Here is a 17633-nt window from a genome sequence, read left to right as displayed (position 1 = left end):
GCTGTTTGTGAACGGACACCTTTAACAATACGATGAAAGTTCTGGACCTTTTATTTACAAAAATGCCCATGCTGGAAGCGGGTCCACGGGCCTTAGGCTAATAATTTTAGAAAAAAAGGGGCTTACGACGTGTTACTTGTTTCTGCCTCTATAGTACTCTACCTCACACTTAAACCCACTGGCAAGAAATCTGCAGACGTACAAGGTAACGCCTTACCACGGGTGCCTAACTGCTTTCTTACCCGAGCTCCAGTAGGAGGATGCTACTTTTGCAGTTGTTTCTTTCGAATCCCCAAGCTTCAGGATCACCAGCCCGAGCTCGGCAGAATGAAACTCTATTTTAATGACAGCCTGTGCTGAGACACAATCAGGAAAGTAACTCGACAGCGCACAAGCGCACACAGTGAGTAATTACGGCATAGTACTGAACCAAAGACAAAAAACCGGGTTATCTGCCGGGCAATTCTCCTCTGACGTTCCGGAAAGCAGGGAGTTAAGACGTCGCCGGCCGATCACGTTATTTATACTAATCTTCGCCACCTCCTCCTTTGCTCCGGAACAGATTTTACCCCCAACCAGGGGCATTCACTTGCCGGCCCTCCTCAGTCCCCTAGTTTTCCTGAGAGCTGTCCTGCTTTTTCCAGCGGAGCGGCGGGGATCGCCGGGCAGCGCCTCCGTCTGCGGCCAGATCCCCTGCAGCCCCAGCCCAAGCGTCGGGGCCGGGTGGGGTGTCGAGGGCCTCCGTACCTGCGACTCCGGGAAGACCCTCCGCCCAGCCCCTGCACCCAAGCTGCTCCCCTCTCGCCGCAGGACGTAGGCAATGGCAAACAGTCCTGTTCTTCGAGACTCACCCCAGAGCGGCGTCCTGACGCCTAGGCCCTAAAAGTCCGGGAAGCCCCAGCAACCAGGCCTCAGGGTAGACATGCCTGCGATTCCCAGCTACTAGGACCGGGGCCGCCTCCACAGCTGCCTGATGGCACTTGCTGTTTTCAAATATCACCTCATAGAGGTCTAACTCAGATAGTTGCGTCATATGATTACCGCATAATATAATTTAATTTAAACCTGGCTTGGTTTGACTTTTATACTATCCCCGTTGGCTGCGAACAGGCGAAAGCTCGAGCCAGCTCTATGAGGCCTCGTTTCCCAGAAGCTCCGGGTCGGGTCGCTGCCTTCGAGCTCGCCTCTTCCCATGGGCGGGGTTACCGGTCGGCGCGGCTGCGGTCGCGCTACTGCGCAGCCGCGGGGGGGCGGTACCACGGCGGCTACGACATGGGGGGGCGCGGAGGAGCCGCCGGAAGTAGCGGTGGTACGGAGGCGACCCGGGGCTACTCACCGCCGGCAGCGTCCACCCGAGCGGCGGCTAGAGGCAAGGCCCGAGGGGGTGGGCGTGGCGGGCGCCGAAATAGGACCCCGTCCGTTCCCTCTTCTCGCGGAGCGGCGCCTCGTCGCTCCCTTCCACCAGCTGCCATGAGCGAGCGCCTCCGCCCCAGGTGAGAGAGAATAGATCCCCCCCTTCCTCTCCAGCCCCTCGCCTGATGATCTGGGGGATGGGGGCGCGCGAAGCGGGCGCCAGAGCCGTCGCGGACCCTGCGGGTCTCCCTCTGGGGTGCTGTGCAGGCCTGGGGAGGAGGGGACAGTGATGCGCGAGTGCTCGGATACCTGGCCCCTGAGGATGGCTAGAGAAGTGACTGTCCGGGTTTCAGGTCCTCCCTCTCCATCTTTTTTATCCCTATGTTTCCCACTTGGAATGAAGTCTGGTCTGTCCCAGAAGAGAGCTGGTGGTCCTAAAGATTGCCGGCCCTAAATTTAGGATGGTGGGGCGGGGGATGGAAGGAATGTCTGGTTTCCGAGCAGGAGCTCGTAGGGCGGTTGTAAGGGACGGGGAGGGGACCCCAAGGTCAGAAAGAAGGATTGGGTTTAACCCAGCAGGGAAGGATTAGGTTAGGCTGAAGAATTTCTCCCCTGAAGGTTGTGGCCATAGAACGGCAGATGCCCAAGGGTTGTGGACTCTCTCTTGACTGTAGCATCAAACAGGCAGGATTCTAAACTGTTTGGATGCGGAGCCGTTTGACTCCGAAGGCGAGATGTAGAATAAATAGGGACGCAGTAGCCTTCCACGCAGCCTGGCCTCCGCTCAGGGCTCAGAAATGAGCACAGGTCTTTTATGCTTGATATATACTAAGTGGAGTCATAGCCAACTGAGATTACTTACTTTTTTTTTTTTTTTTTTGTCCTTCTTATTTTCCTCTGCAAGGTGGGGAGGAGAGAGTTGTATTGGGTATCTCAGAATGAAGAAGATCAGCTTCATTTCAAATGAGAGAAATCCCTTATGAAATTTGACGTGAAAAACCTATAGATCACCAAGTCCACCCCGTTCATTTCTCTGATGAGGAAACAGATTTAGAGACCTGGTTGATTTACCTGGGTCCTTCCAGGTTCACTGTTCGTTTCTTTATTCCCTCGCAGTCTCAGTGAAGTTTAAGATGGATCATGGGATTGTCGTGGTGGATTATGCTGGATCTTTTATTATTGTTCCACATTTTCATTGGCCTCTAATGTATTGGCAGTCTTCCCGCAAGGACCCTGCTCTGGGACCTAGTTAATTCTGGAAGGTGTTCTGAGGCTACTGGGTTTGACAGAGAAATCCTAGGGTTTCCCCAAAATGCTGCATTGGGTTATTGATTTGTGTCACATAACCAGTGGGGCTTAAAGCCTCTACTTGTATAGAAAAAAAGAGTAGACTAAATCTGAAATTATGGGCCCAGTTACTGATAACACTCAGAATTAGGAATAAGACGTTTAAGTGTAGTAAACCTAATCTGACTGCCAAGGTTTTTTTTTTTTTTTCCTTTCCAAATTTTTATGTTCTGGAGTCTCTTATGTACCTGGAGATGTCTGGGTGTTTCTTATACAAAAACATTTCTTTTATCCAGTACTGTGCACAAATAATGTGTTTATACTGGTAGCAGATACCTTTTATCTGTTACACAAATGATCTGTATATGTTTATACTGGTAAATCTTTATAAAAGAAGTTGTTTTGGACAGGTTCTTCTTACTTATTTTTCATCTAGAGTCTCATGAAGTATGGTGGGCCAGCTCTGACAGCTCTAGCTGTCTTATTGTCTCCAAGTCACTGGAGCTGTTTCAATTTTAAGATGAAGGGTTGATCTAAGATGGTGATTTTAACAATTGCTTCAAGTATACTGGTATGGCCATATTAGTGTGTGGCGAGGGAGCCCCTGCTTCCCTACATTAACTTTTTAATATATATTGAGGCCTTATTCTTTGTGTGTGTACATGCGTAAGAAGAAAGAGTTCTGTTACATCACAAAAAACCATTGGTTTGCATATACTCAAGATTTGTTCTTTCTCAGTGTCTAGGAGATGATAAGACTGTGGAGAAATGAAATTAGGAAAAGTGATGAAATCAGGCATATTTAAATGTAACATGCTAAACAATGATCTAAATAGATGGCTAGGGGAGAATGTATAATCAATTATAGGATGTTGCTAAAATTATAACCTGGTCTGTGGCGTTAGTATCAAAAGCTATAATCTGATTGACCGTACTGTTGGGGTTCAGGCTGAAGCTGTAATCTTGACCATTATCACAATATATTTGAAAGAAGAATATTTGAAGGACAGAATTTGCAACGAGCCTTTAAAAAGAGTGATGAACAAACAGTGCTCATTTTTAATCCAGTGTCATCTAAAGGAGAGGACCACCCACAGGCTCTCGTACCTTGAGACATATACTCTGATGATGAGGCAGGGCTGTTTTATGTGACTTTCCCAGAGTTTTGTTGAAACCCTCCAAATCAGCCCCTCCCCTGTTCTTACATTAAAAAAAATTTTTTTTTTACCATGTTACCTCCTTGATATTCATATTCTGGTCACTGGGATGATATAGTTCCCTATTATTAATGAAGAAATAGGCAGTTTTAGTTAAATGTCAGGCTCATAAGTTTGGCTCAAGTGACTAAGCAGTACAAGGCACACACAGCTGTTGGTGCGTTGATGAAAAAGAGTTGGGGACTGATGTACTACCATTCAGGGAGTTTCTTTTTGGGTGTTCAATGGCTGCCTGTCACACACTGCTTGCTAACTGGAGTAGATGCTTACTCAAGTTCTGTGATCATTTCAGAATAAAGGTAGTACTTGGTTCAAATTTGTGATATAGCACATCCATTTAATGATTAATAAAAACTGGCGTTCATCTAGTTTTTAATCTCCAAGGACTTCCAAATATGTACAGGTAAGATCAGATCTCCTGGGAGAAAGGTAGGGAGGGGAAATGATGATCTTTTTTAAAAACAACTGAGTCTTAGAGTGAGATAAACAACGTAGCCCACTGCAGGTTGGCTAAGCTTTATCAGAACCACACACCCAGTGTTTTTATCAGTCCAAGCCTAAACTGGGATCCATAACTCATTAATAAAGTTGGACATACTCAGAATGTTGCACAGTACAGGGAACTAAGCTCAGGGTGTCAAGGCCTTTCATTAATTTCATTAAGATTGTCCAGTATCCAGGCCTCAATTTGAAACCTTATGATTAAAGACCTGCCACAGCAGGCTATCCTGCTTATCTAGAAAATATGTAACTATATAGAAGATTCTCCAAATTAAATACCTTCTAAAAGGCTGTTTTTCCTCTTAACTTCCCTGCTCTGGATTTTTGTCTCCTAACCTATAGAAATTTGAACCTTTAAGAGTTTTCATTGTAATAGATTATGCTTTGTACCAATGGGCTTTTAGCTAGCACTGTCTGCTAGAACTTTCTACAATGACAGGGACACTTTTTATCTGTGCTTTCCATACATGTGCCCACTGAGGGTCGAAATATGGCTAGTGTAACTAGGGAATTGAATTTTAAATTTTATTTTATATTAATTTAAATTTAAATAGCCGTGTGTCTAGTGGTGACCATATTAGACAATATAGCTCTAGGTGATTTGACTTAAAATGATGCCTCCTTTAATTTATTTCTATTTTTAAAAAAGGGTATAAAAATCTTGGCAGCACTTAATTCTTATTTAAACAAAAATTTTTTAGAGAAGTTGTAGGTTTACAGAGAAATCATGTAAAAAATACAGTTTTTCTATATTACTCCCCCCCATTTTTAACATTTTGCATTAGTGTGGTACCTTTGTTACAGTTGATGAAAGAATATTATAGTTAAACTATTAACTACAGTTAAGGTATTTTTTTCCCCAATATACCACCCTAGTATTAACACCTTGCATTAGTGTGGTCCATATGTTACAGTTCATGGAAGAACATTTTCATAATTGCAGTAGTGACTGTAGTCCATTGCCTGTGCACTTGTTTATAGTCCCATGATTTCTCTTAATTATTCTAGTAACATATATGACCCCAAATTTCCCCCCTTAGCCACATTCACACATAAAATTCAGTGCTGTTAATTATACTCACAATGCCATGCCACCATCACCACCATCCATTTCCAAAACCTCACAATCAGCCCAAATAGAAATTCTGTACAAAGTCAGCATTAATTTCCTATTCTCTATCCACGACAGCACCTGATTCTTGCGTAGAGTACATATTTTTCTCTCTTGCACATCTGAGAACATTTGACTGAAAATGTGATTTTTCTTAAACCTACAAATTTAAAGTAGCTTATGCTACCATCTCAAAATAATAATCTAGTGAAGTAACTATTATATCATAATAGCTAGTGTACCAGATACTTGAGTTAATATGACTAAGAACAACTGTTTCAGCGATTGTCCAGAAAATTAACTTAGTGCTTTGGAGAGTGTAGAGCTTTTGTTTACTGTGATAATTGTGGAATAATCAGACATGCAAGAAAACCAGTTATCTGCCACAATTATCTAATGATATTACTATGGACTATTTTTTATTTTAATGATTTTAAGGGTAAATGTCAAAGGCAACCACACCTTAATGGCTTAAATGCTATATGGAAGAGAATAAAATTAGGTAGCATGGAGTTGTAACTTCAGGGAAGGTAGAGTTTGAAAGTTTGCTCATTACCCAGTTCCTGACCTTATTTTATCCCCAGTAGGCATTTAAAATTGTCAAGATTACTTTTAGAAATTAGTTTTACAAACTTTAACTTACTCACTGCTGTTATTTTCTTTTTTTTTTGCTCTGTGTGCCTAATGATGGTACCCTTCCAACTTTTAACCCACTGGGCTATCATATGGTGAATTATGTTTTCTCAGGCAAGAGTGCAAATTTGTATGTTGCTACTTGCTTGCAGTTCGTTCAGAACATCAATTGCTAGATTTTTTTTCCTTCCTGTGATTTAATTTCAGGAAAAGGAGAAGGAATGGCAATGAAGAAGACAACCATCTTCCCCCCCAGACCAAAAGGAGTAGTAGAAACCCTGTCTTTCAGGATTCCTGGGACACAGAGGTAGGAAGTGCGGTCGGTTAGTCTCTATTTTATTCATTGCTTGAGGTAATTTGTCAAGTGTCTGCCATGCAATTAAAAGAAATTTATGAATAAATAGAAACAGTCTTATTTGATCGTACTGCTTTTTAACCTTTTGTTTCTTTTTTGAGTCTTGGCCCCTTAGAGGAAGCTGTGAACCCTCTTGCCACCAATAGTGGTCTGTGTCTGCACGTAGTTATGCACATCCACACCCCCAAGTTTGTCATTGTTAGACACATCATGGGCCTTTGAAGAAAACATTCTTGAACACCATATTTCATTTCAGAAACTATTTTGGTTTGCTAAATGCAATGTTCCAGAAAAGTACTGACTTTTAACAATGGGGATTTATTAGCTTACAAGTTACAATTCTAAGGCCGTGAAAATGTCCAGATTAAGGTATCAACAGGCCAATACCTCCTCTGTCAGATGGCCAGCACGTGGCCATGTCTGTAGGTCCTTCTCTCCTGGGATTCGTGGCTTCCTGCTTCTGGCCTTAGTGGCTTCCTCTCAGCTTCTCTGGGGCTTTTTCTGTGAGCTTCTCTATCATCTCTCTTCTGCATGTGTTTTATCCTCTTACGAAGGACTCCAGTAAAGGGATTAAGACCTACCTTGAATGAGGTGGGTCACATCTCAATTGAAATAACTTATTCAAAAGGTCTCACCTACAATAAGTCTCCATTCACAGGAATGGATTAATTTAAGGATGTGCTGTCCTAGGGTCTCTAAAGCCTCCAAACCATCACAGGAACCAACTTATTTTCTAGTAGTTTCTAAATCATTGCCTTGAAGACCTGCGTATTTTGTTGTTTCAATTCAGTGCCTTTAACTGAACAAATAAGAGAAATTTAAAACATGCAGAAAATATGATTTATGTATATGCACAAACCTATTTTGAGTCTTTTTACTTTTTCGTTATGTTGTTCTGAAAAGAGCTCCTAGGGATTTTAGAGGGGAAGAGCTCACAAAAATTTTTACATTTTATTAGTTTCCTGCAAGAATTCTTCATTTATGTTTATGTAAGAAGTTTTCCAGACATTTGAAAGGCTGATACACAGTGGAGAAAGGAAGCCACAGTTAAAGTATCCTAGTATTAAATTATGCACCTAAAGATTTTGACCCTTAGCAGTGAAAGGCCGATCCTCATATGATAGTTGTCACCCTGAAAGAGAAATGCCTCGATGACAAAGATTTCTAAACTCCAGCCTCAAAATTTAAAGCAGGATCCATGTATCAGAATTTTTTACAGCCTAAATAATATGTACTTTCAATTCATTCATAATAATAGGATTTAACCTATATTCAAACTTTCTTTACCAGAAATCCATTTAACACCCCCAAGAGGGAACTCAGCAATTCTTATGTAGGTAATACTAATTCAGGGACAATTAACGAACAATTGCTGGTTAGAATTCTATGATTCTAAGTGGGAATTTGAGATTTTATAGCTTTTCCCCTCTTTTTAAGATCTTGCCAGTCTGCCTTTTTTCTTTTTTCTGATTAAAAGAAAAGTAATTGAGCTTTTTTTAATGTGATAATTGTAATTTGGGGGGAATACTCAGGAATGGAAGAAAAAGATTAGAGCTTACTATGAACACGTAATGATCCATTAAAAAGAATTTGCACTGATTACTTTCATGGTATTGGCATTAATATTTCTTGTAATCCTGCTGTATAAAGTTACATTAGCTCAAAGTTACATTAGCTAATATACATTAGCTCCTATAGCCACAGTTTGATGCCTGAGAATAGGAAGACAAATCATTATTTTTTAAGAAATTTACTTAAAGTCGGACATTTCATCTGTGCCTTTAAGTGAGTAAGCAAGACTCCATAGAATCAGACTTTTTTTTTTGCAATTGTTAAATGCTATCTGTAGGAAATGACCTTCACTTTTTCTAAAATCTGTGCATTGGTATCAAAGAAGCAAACAATTTATTATTATTCAATCTCTTGGCTCATGCATCCTGCTTGCTACTACTTGCCCAAAGAAATTAAGTCTTTGAACTACTGGGTAGTCATTAGTTTAAAGGATGGATGAGATTCCCTTCATTATAATTTAAGGTCCATACAAGTAATTTTTGTCTATAATGGTCATCTGAACTAACTGGCAGATCACCTAACTATGTCATAACCCTTAGTTGCCTACTGAATCGTGCTCTGAACAAGTGGTCTCTTTCACTAAGCTGGGCTTCCCCAGTAGTGTTATTAACAAGTAATGAGAACCTATAAGGGAAGGGCCAGCCAGAAATGCAAAAGGCGGGGAAACATCTTTAAAATAGAAAGTTAAGTCCTGAATAATTGAGTTGCCACTCCTGGAAGAGGTCATTATGTTTTGGGCATAGAAACATCAAGTTTAGAGGCATTTGGCTTCTTTTTGATAATTGTGTAGCAAAGGAAAAAATAATAGAACATGTTCTTACTAGTGGATTATTGATTTTATTCCTAATTTATATAATAGGATATTTTATTAATGACATTAATGAAAATGTTATCTTTTAGATAGGACTGCTGAGGTAAGTTTTCTTGAGTCTAGCTCAGATGAGAAAAACAATAGTTTCCTGTGTCTTTTCTAAAATACCTAGATATTGTAGAATTCTTTAGAATTTCTACAACTTGAAGAGCTTTCATTTGGGGGGAATTTGTTTAAATTTTAAGCAACTTAAAATTATTACTTGTAATTAATTTCCAAAAGTTACCTTTATCTCCTAAATGTGATAACATTGGCAGGTACTGGGAAATAAAATGTGAAAGATTTGATTTTTGTTAAACTCTTAAATGCTGCCACTAGGAAATCATAATTAGCTATAAAATGGTGGTAATGTGTGCCTCCTTTTTTTCGATGTTAGGAAGCTAAAGAATGTGAACTGCTTCGCCAGATAAGTTTTATAAAGAGGAACTTAAGTCTGCTTGTACACTTTCTTTTGCCCATTTTAGTAGGCATTGTCTCCACTATGCATGTGGAAAATGGAGGCACTGAAAGACCAAGTCACTGCCCAGGACTGCACAGTTAACGAGAGGCAGAGAAGCAGGTGACTGTGGAGCCATCTGCTCATCACCGTGGCGTATGCCATCTCACGGAGGACGGGCAGAGCTCTGTGGGCTCCGCTCAATACATTCAGGAGCAGTGAGGCCCTATACTGCTCTTGAATCATAGGAATGGAAAAGAATAATTTTCCTTCTCTTCCCTTTTAGCTTGGAAATATTTTTCCAAGTAAATGATGATTGGTTATTAGCTAGAAAGCAGTTTTTTTTTTAAGGTATAATTTAGTAGTATAGGACTTTAAAAAAATCTGGTAACCCACTTCTAGGCAAATCATGCCAGTTGATGTCTAAGTTGATATCGAAGTTAGTCTCAGTTTTTTCTTCTGTGAGAGAGAAGGGAACTGATTTATCAATTTGCATCTTTCTTTTGGGTCTAGTACAAAAGCTGTGACATTCTGTGATCTTGGGCACTTATTTGGGTGGGTATAAGAACTAGATCCATTTAACTAATTTAATTCGTTCTCTTAAGGACTGGACTTTTGGGTTTGAATCATCTTTTCATGTAGGAGGGCCATGTTCTTTGCTTTCAATTTAAAGATTTTAATATCTTTATCTACAAGTTACACTAGAAGTTTTTATGTAAATCTGGCTTTTAGCACATAGATATGTGCCTTATAAAAATAAGTCTTCCTAAAAGCAATACCTTTTTTAAATATATAAATTCCTTTTTTTTTTTTTACAGCTTAACTTCCTTAGCAAGGCCATTTTGATTTTTCAGATTACTACAAAGTCACAACAAATAGAGAGTGAAAAAAATGTGGCCATGAAAACAGAAGTGGCTTACCTGGAACTGCCTCTTTTTCTTGTCTCTTAGAAAGGGGAAATTTTTAATGTTGTAATCTTCAAAATTCCAAGAGTGTTCTTAGTGGGAATGCAAAAGCATGAGAAATGAGAAAATAACAGAACCAGTGGAATCCATGTATCTTTAAAATTAGGATTCTGTAAATCCATTTTTTTAAAACTTGTAAGGATTATCTTAATGTTAGGTAATTTCTTTAATATGAATGTAGATGACCACTGGAATATTTAGTGTAGTTTTCCTAAGAGGTGTCTGTAAGGCTCTTAGTTTTCACCCATTCTCTTCATCTTTAATCTGTTTTAGGCTTGTAGGCACGTTTTAGGAGACACAACTGTTTCTGTTTTGGCAGACATCTCTTAGGGCATGCTAGGGTTCCGTGTTAAAAAAAAAAACTGACTGCAAATTAACTTCTGAACAGTTTTTAAAATAACTTTAAAATGACCATTCAAAATTGAGAAATAGTCCTTTTAAATAAGTTAGCCTAATTTGTAGCATGCATTATAAGAAAGCTTGCTCACAATGTAAGTTGTTGAAATGTTTGTAATTTGTTGCATCAGTGTATAGCATACTAAGCTGCTGCAGGCAGAATGCTAAGCTTTGTAAAGTATTGAAGATACATACATGTACAGATTTTTCTATAGGCAGGAATTATGATGTTTTGGCCTGTTGAAATGTAAACAAAATAAATAATAATCGGTAATAGAACACTGGTTAGAAAGGAACTTAAAACATAGTATGTGGTCCAACTTCATTGTATGAGGGAAACTGAGGTGTAGAAAGGTCATGCAGTTTACCCATGGACACAGAAAAGTTATCACTTGCATTTTATTTCCTTGCTTAGAAAGTGGCTTTAATTAACACACTGAATTCATTTGGAATCTTATGGTCTCACCTGTATTAGCAAACCAGACCTCTCTTAAATTACTGGGCATTTTGGAAGCACAAAATTTTGTTACGTGCTCTGATGGACTTGACTAGGACCATCCCTTACACTTAATCCAGACCCTGCAGCAGTCTTAGAATGAACTTGATGGCACCAGTGATGGGGTACATATTATGGGTGAGATTTCTTTTTTTTTTGAGGCTCACGTAATTTAAAAACACCAGTGGAGAGGAGAAGGTGAGAGAAAGCTAGGGCTTGGAAGAAAATAAAATACTCTGCTCATGTGCTTTTTCAATGAAGAAGAGGAAACATCCAGTTCCAGATGAAAAATACCCTCATATACTTAAGGTCTGTTTTTATGAAGGAAAATGACTCAGTAATTAATATTCCTGCCAGGGAGCTTTCTAAAGGTTATTAGCAGAAATAGTCTTGAGAGTTATCTCACTTCTATCATGGGTATAAATGGGCATCAGACTTCACGGCCAGGGAAGATGAAATTAGGGTGGGCCTACCTGAAGGCCTAGGCGTTCTGTATCGGTGGTGGTTTGCTTTGACACCTGTGGACTAAGAGAGTGAACTTTAACTCTCCATTACTCCACTGCACAATTTATGTATGTTTTCCCTTCTTTCTGCAAAGAGAATGAAGCATCCCTCTGCCTTTCTTTATCTGCTCTATATTCTGGTAAGGCTCCAGAAAGCCTTTTTTTAGTATTTCTCCCTTCTCTTCACATTCTTAGCTACTATTTCTTTCATGAGCCTACTAAAACCCCTTCCTTACTAACTAATCTCTCTCCCTTAGTTTTCTTTCTCAGTTGCTGCATGTTTTCTTTCTCTCTCCTTTACCATCGAGTATTTTCAGTTACTCACAGTCCCTGCCTGTATTTTCTTGTCTCTCCTCCCACATCTCTTCTGGATCCTGGTTTCCTCTTTATGCAAAAACATTTCTTACATACACGTATTTGCCCAGCACCGTCCTGGGTATTAAGTGTCACTGTGAATCTCCCTTTCATTTCCTTCCTTAATCCCTTTAATTTCTGGGATATGGCACATGACATTTCCACGACCCATTTGTGGACCTGCATGGCTTCTTGCTTTCTTGCTTGATGCTTTAGAAAAGTTCCCATCTAGGCTCTGCTCTCAGTACCTGCCCTCCAGCCCTAGACTCCCCACCCACTGGATCTCACTCCTAAGTATATATCTGAGCGTGTCGCATATGCTCAAAACCTGTTCCTGCAGACTTCTGAGCATGACAGTAAGGCTCTTGATAATCTAGCCATAACCTGTCATGCAGGTTTTGTCTTAGTAACTCTTCTTGGAGTGGACCTCGCCACACCACACAGTTAGCATTCTTTCCCCCCACACACACATTCAACTTTCTTTTCTGATTTTGTTCGTTCTCCCAGTTTGTCATACCCTACCTATAAACATTCTCCTCGTTCATTTTAAGTAGTGCGTCCTCATTCTCCCGGGTAAGCATCCATTGCTAGATTCTTGTCACTGCAGTAGCTTTATATTGTCATCAGTGAATGCATCAGTACCATAGACTTCTTGGTTAAGCTCAGGAAAGGTATGTGAGGGATTTGGCAGCACTGGTACGTTGCCTCGTTGTATGTCCTAGGCATATAGATACTTTGTTGGGACAGAGGTTGGGCATCAGACAACCTGTGCCTACTTGGGCTGGATTTTCCAGAGGTGAGGCCCTGGCATGTACCCTTAAAAAAATGTCCACAGGTGATTCCAAAATAGACTGTAATATGACAGATCTCTTCGGGGTCTTGCACAGGCTTCTGCAATTACAAGAACATACTGGTAAATTTCATTGTTAACTAAATCTAAAATCCTCCCTTTTCACGCAGATCTGAACCACAGGACTTAAATGAGATGTCTTATATATTGTTCACAGAGATAATACTCTTAGAGTCTTCATATTTTCAACTTTATATTACTAGGGTACATGGATTTACCCAGTTCATGGCCCTGTTCTCATGATTTGTAGAGAAAATAAAATTTGTCATGAAAATACCTTAGTGCTCATATGTCAGCACTAAGCCTAGTTTGAAAATTCAGAGAAAAGAAAATGAGCTTTGTAATTGTGAATTTGCATAGTCAGATGAGTGGATTTTAAGGAATCATGATTACAGGGAATAGGCTTCATATTTGAATTGGATTCCTGTTGCTCTTTAGGTGAAAAAACTTGGATCTTTTAAGAACAAGGGAGGGTACAAGTTAAACACTTCTTTACTAGGATAGCAGTTTTAATTCTAGAAAACATGCACCTCAGATAGTAGATTCCCTCCCACCCCTTTAAGCAATCTGATAATTAAAAGCTTCACTAAATGGAGGAAATATGACTTTTTCCCTCCTAAAGTATTTTGGTTTTATAAGAGCTGACATGCTCTTACTTCTGTGTATATTTCAAGGCACTGATAGGGACTTAAAATTCAGTTTTATGCCTTTAGGGCTAAGAGTAAATAACGAACTTTCCTTCATCCATAAAGTAGAATACTCTGATGACTTAAAACTGAGGTGCAGGACCACGGTGGCTCAGCAGGCAAGAATGCTTGCCTGCCATGCCAGAGGACCCGGGTTCGATTCCCGGTGCCTGCCCATGTAAAATAAAAAATAAAAAATAAAAAAAAAACTGAGGTGCAGTGGCTTTCAAAGTTTTTTGACCCTATTCCATGGTAAGAAATATGTTTTATGGCCCTGTATATTATATAATGTATTTTTGAATAACTGAAAAAAAAGGTTTCACGGGACAACATAATACCCTTACCATATTATACTGTTTTATTATTATTTTTTTAATATTTGTGCTACCCACCAGTGGGTTTTACCCTTCATTTGAAAAATACTAATCCATCCGGAGATTGTGAGATACTCACTAAAGCCTCCCCAGTAGGGGGAAGGTTGTCTCCAGAACATCAGCTAGTTCCATCCCCTTATCCCATATGATTGACAGCCCCTTCCAACATGAAAAATTAGAATAGGCATAGTTCAAATACCCCTAAAGAGTGGGAGAAAGATCAGAGGAGTTACATAGAGAAGGTAGGGTTTAACAAATGAGTGTAGTTGCTGAATCATTATACTGATATTTCTTTTAGTCTTCAGTACCTTAGAACAGCTAGAAGTAAAAACCACAGGCATCAATTCAGCATGGTACTGGTACAAAGAGAGAAAGATAGAAGAATGGATCAAATTGAGAGTTCAGAAATAACACTCACATGCAAAATGTCTCTTTAAATAAATGTATTGTTATGACATTTGATGACAGTATAAGTGACATTTTATATGTATTAAAATAACACATAATGTTCATAGCAGCATTATTTCCAATAGCAAAAGGTAGAAACAACCCAGCTGTCCATCCTCAGATGAATAGATTAAAAAAAGTGGTAAGTTTCTTCAAGCTGCTACTATATGGATAACCTTGAAAACACTGTGTTGAGTGAAATAAGCCAGACATGAAAGGACAGATATTTTATTTTATGGGTCCATTTATATGAAATTTCTAGAATAAACAGCTTCATAGAGACACTAAGTAGGTCAGAGGTTACCAGGGGCTGGGTAAGGGGGAAATGGGGAATTCTTGCTTTAAGGGTACAGAGGTTCTATTTGGGGTGATAAGTTTTGGTAATGGACAGTCATGATGGTAGGACATTATCAATTAATTAATGCCCCTGAATTGTACACTAAAAAATGATTAAGATGGCTAATTTTATATTAGATGCTTATGGTACCAAAATAAACAACACAATGTGCAGTCACATGGATTCCTGGGTCCTTTACAGGCTCTGTTTTATTAGTTTAATAGCATCATTGGCCTGCTCAGTGAATATAACTGAGGCAGTTTCAAAGGTTCCTAACTAGTTTAAAGAAGGCTAAACTCTTTTGCTAAAGTCTTATTGACAGAATCAGTTTTAAAGTCTTAGTCTTGAAGTTGGAAGTAACCAGATACCTTGCTCTTACTCGTAAATGATTTTTTTCCTCAAATTTTTTTTGTAGATGTTTTAAGCGATCCAAAAAAAAAAACCCACATTCTCGGTATTTTGGTTTATGTATCCTTCTAGACTATTTTTGGTATCTGTGTATTTGTACATTAAGGAAAAACATGTAAAAAATCAGAATGACATAATACATATACTGTTTTATAACCTTTTAAAAAGATATCAAGGACCTTTTTCTATTTTAGTATCTATGCATCTCTAGTATTGTTGTTAGTTGCTGAATAGCATGTCACTGTATGAGTGGAAGTATTATAGTTTAATTCTCTACTATTAGACATTTAGTTTGCTTCTAATTTTTAACTATTATAAACAAGGCTATAAAATTTTTTATAATCTACACAGCTTAGTTCTAAGATTTTAAAAATGAATTAGGATTTTTAGCTTTATTTGCCCTTTTAAAAACTATTATACAGAAATCTTTTTTCCTGTTTTTTTTAAAGAAATGTTACCTTTTCACAGAGTGGTATTACCCTTGTTATTATGATGTAAATATTTTATAATTTGAGATGACAGCTTGACTCACTAGGAACTGATTCTAGTTCTTGCCTTAATTTTCAGATAGTACCTGTAACGAAAAACAGTAAAGAAAACAGACTAAGAGGAAACAGAGTATTCTGCGCGGTGGGTTTCTTATCAAGTGCAGTAACCTGCTTCTTATAAAATATTCATTACCATACTAGGTATACCAGTGGCAGTTTTAGATTCTTATAATCTAGGGTAAAAGAGGCTTGTATGGAAAAACAAATTATCTTTTGAGTTGGCCTTGACTTTTTAAGTCTTTAATTTATTTAGCCCATTATAATCCTTCCATTAATATATATATATATTTTTTAATTACAGAAAGATAAAAATAGATTGTCTCCTACTCCCTATGTGACAGTGGGGTATGTGACCTATGTTAAAAAGTTCCAAATAACATGTGGACCAGGATGATTTGGGGGTGTCTTACCGACACCTTTTGTGAACATTGTTTTCTCTGCTGTTCCAGATGTCACACATGTGCATATCGTTTGGTGTAGCTTTTAGTCCAAAAACTATAGGCCTAGGATATCTTTAAAATCACTTTAAAAGTAATTATTTGGAAACATTTTATTTATACATTTATTTTTATAATGGAAAAACATGACCACACTGCAAAAAACTATAGGATAGTACAGCACTATGTTTATACTTACATGATTGAGGGGCTGTTTCACTTGAACATAGAGAAAAACACTGCTAATCAACTACTGGGGATGTCATTCATTGGAAATGCAAGGTAAAAATTGTAAAGTACCATAATACTGAAATGGGTCCTTATCATCACCGTCCCTTTTGAGACTCCTTGCACAGTAAGGGAGAAGATTCCTTAGAGTGACTCTCATAAGGGATCCCTAAGACCCTTCTTTAAGATGACTAAAACACCAAGACATGTTAGTTCAGTTTAAAAAACATCAGGCATGTGCTTGTGCGCGCGCGTGCGCACACACACACACACACACACACAAGTGTGACGAATGCCCATCTTTGGAAATTCTAATAATTAAGGTAACTTTTTATAACAGGTATATTAAAGTCCATTTTGGGTATATGTCCTGCATTGGTAGGATACTAATCTGGATCCATGATCAGGAGACAATCACAGAACTGCCCCAAGCTTTTAATTTTTATTTTAACTTATGCCCAGAGCCATCTGACTTCTTCGGGGCACATACTTTCACACCCTCTGCTTTCTTTCCCGTAGAGGCAGGGCACAAATGGTAAAAGCAGGTAGAGAAGATCTGTGAAGGAATTAATATGTAGTTGAAGGGATTTGTAGTCAGAAGGCCTGTGTTTGAGTCCAGACTCTTGCCACTTCCTAAGGATGTGTCCTGGGGATAGTAATTCCAGTTTACCTTACAGGGTTGCTGTGAAGCAAGAATGACCTTAGACTGTACTTTGTAAACTGTAAAGCCTAGTTTATGGTTTTTCATGTTGCTGTTCCCCAGACTGAATAAAGAAATTATTTTAAAGCACAAGAAGAGTGTGTATATTAAACCTCAGTGAAGCTGCTAGAAACACAAAACAGTCTAATGGTGACCCTGTCTCTCTTTTCCTTACAGTCTTCGAGCAGTGATAGTGGTGGGAGCAGCAGCAGCAGCAGCAGTAGCAGCATCAACAGCCCAGACAGGGCAAGTGGGCCAGAAAGCAGCTTAAACCAGATCATCGCTGGATCCAGCCCTAACACTCCTCAACCCGGCCCTGAGCCGTCTGCACTATGCCAAGGCCTTTACTTCCACATCAACCAGACCTTGAAGGAAGCCCACTTTCACAGCTTACAGCACCGAGGCCGGCCTCCAACATGATGTGCCGGCAGTTTCTTGCCTTCTGTGAAGGGACAGCGCTGTGCAGATTTGATATTTCAACCTACAGTTTGTTTTAAAGATTGCACACAAAAATCGCCTGTTGGCTTTTTGGTCTATATTTGAAATAACAGGTTAACAGGCAATTGTT

The 17633-nt window shown here is 39.2% G+C and overlaps 2 protein-coding genes across 9 annotated transcripts in view; one reads left to right on the top strand and one right to left on the bottom strand.

Moving 5' to 3' along the window:
• Nucleotides 1-1239, bottom strand: part of MTNAP1 (mitochondrial nucleoid associated protein 1) — an 11894-nt gene extending 10655 nt beyond the window's left edge. For 3 of the 6 annotated variants that reach the window (XM_077163707.1, XM_077163710.1, XM_077163711.1), the window contains exon 1: nucleotides 852-1239. In XM_077163707.1, coding sequence (XP_077019822.1) covers nucleotides 852-1033 — 182 coding nt within the window. In that variant the 5' untranslated portion in view covers nucleotides 1034-1239. Of the gene's footprint in view, nucleotides 1-242 lie in introns of all 6 variants that reach the window. The other 3 variants (XM_077163709.1, XM_077163706.1, XM_077163708.1) reach the window with 3 other exon arrangements.
• Nucleotides 1091-17633, top strand: VCF1 (VCP nuclear cofactor family member 1). 3 transcript variants are annotated; one of them, XM_077163715.1, is made up of 5 exons: nucleotides 1529-1706; nucleotides 4242-4260; nucleotides 6310-6409; nucleotides 15720-15782; nucleotides 17243-17633. In XM_077163715.1, exons 1-5 carry the CDS (start codon nucleotides 1643-1645, stop codon nucleotides 17483-17485), a joined length of 489 nt encoding a protein of 162 aa, XP_077019830.1. In that variant the 5' UTR covers nucleotides 1529-1642; the 3' UTR covers nucleotides 17486-17633. The 3 variants fall into 3 exon arrangements, with proteins under 3 accessions (XP_077019827.1, XP_077019829.1, XP_077019830.1); XM_077163712.1 differs by lacking the exons at nucleotides 1529-1706; nucleotides 4242-4260 and adding an exon at nucleotides 1091-1493; XM_077163714.1 differs by lacking the exons at nucleotides 1529-1706; nucleotides 4242-4260; nucleotides 15720-15782 and adding an exon at nucleotides 1092-1493.

Source organism: Tamandua tetradactyla, chromosome 6, assembly GCF_023851605.1.
Source record: "Tamandua tetradactyla isolate mTamTet1 chromosome 6, mTamTet1.pri, whole genome shotgun sequence".
In the NCBI taxonomy this organism is placed as follows: Eukaryota; Metazoa; Chordata; class Mammalia; order Pilosa; family Myrmecophagidae; genus Tamandua; species Tamandua tetradactyla.
This window is presented reverse-complemented; position numbering and strand designations above follow the sequence as displayed.

Excerpts from the sequence above, each read along its gene's own strand:
- VCF1 (XM_077163712.1), top strand. The coding sequence starts at position 1,132 with ATGAGGCCTCGTTTCCCAGAAGCTCCGGGTCGGGTCGCTGCCTTCGAG. Across the intron at positions 1,494-6,309 it reads AGCGAGCGCCTCCGCCCCAG|GAAAAGGAGAAGGAATGGCA; the intron begins GTGAGAGAGAAT and ends ATTTAATTTCAG. Across the intron at positions 15,783-17,242 it reads GAAACAGAGTATTCTGCGCG|TCTTCGAGCAGTGATAGTGG; the intron begins GTGGGTTTCTTA and ends TTTTCCTTACAG.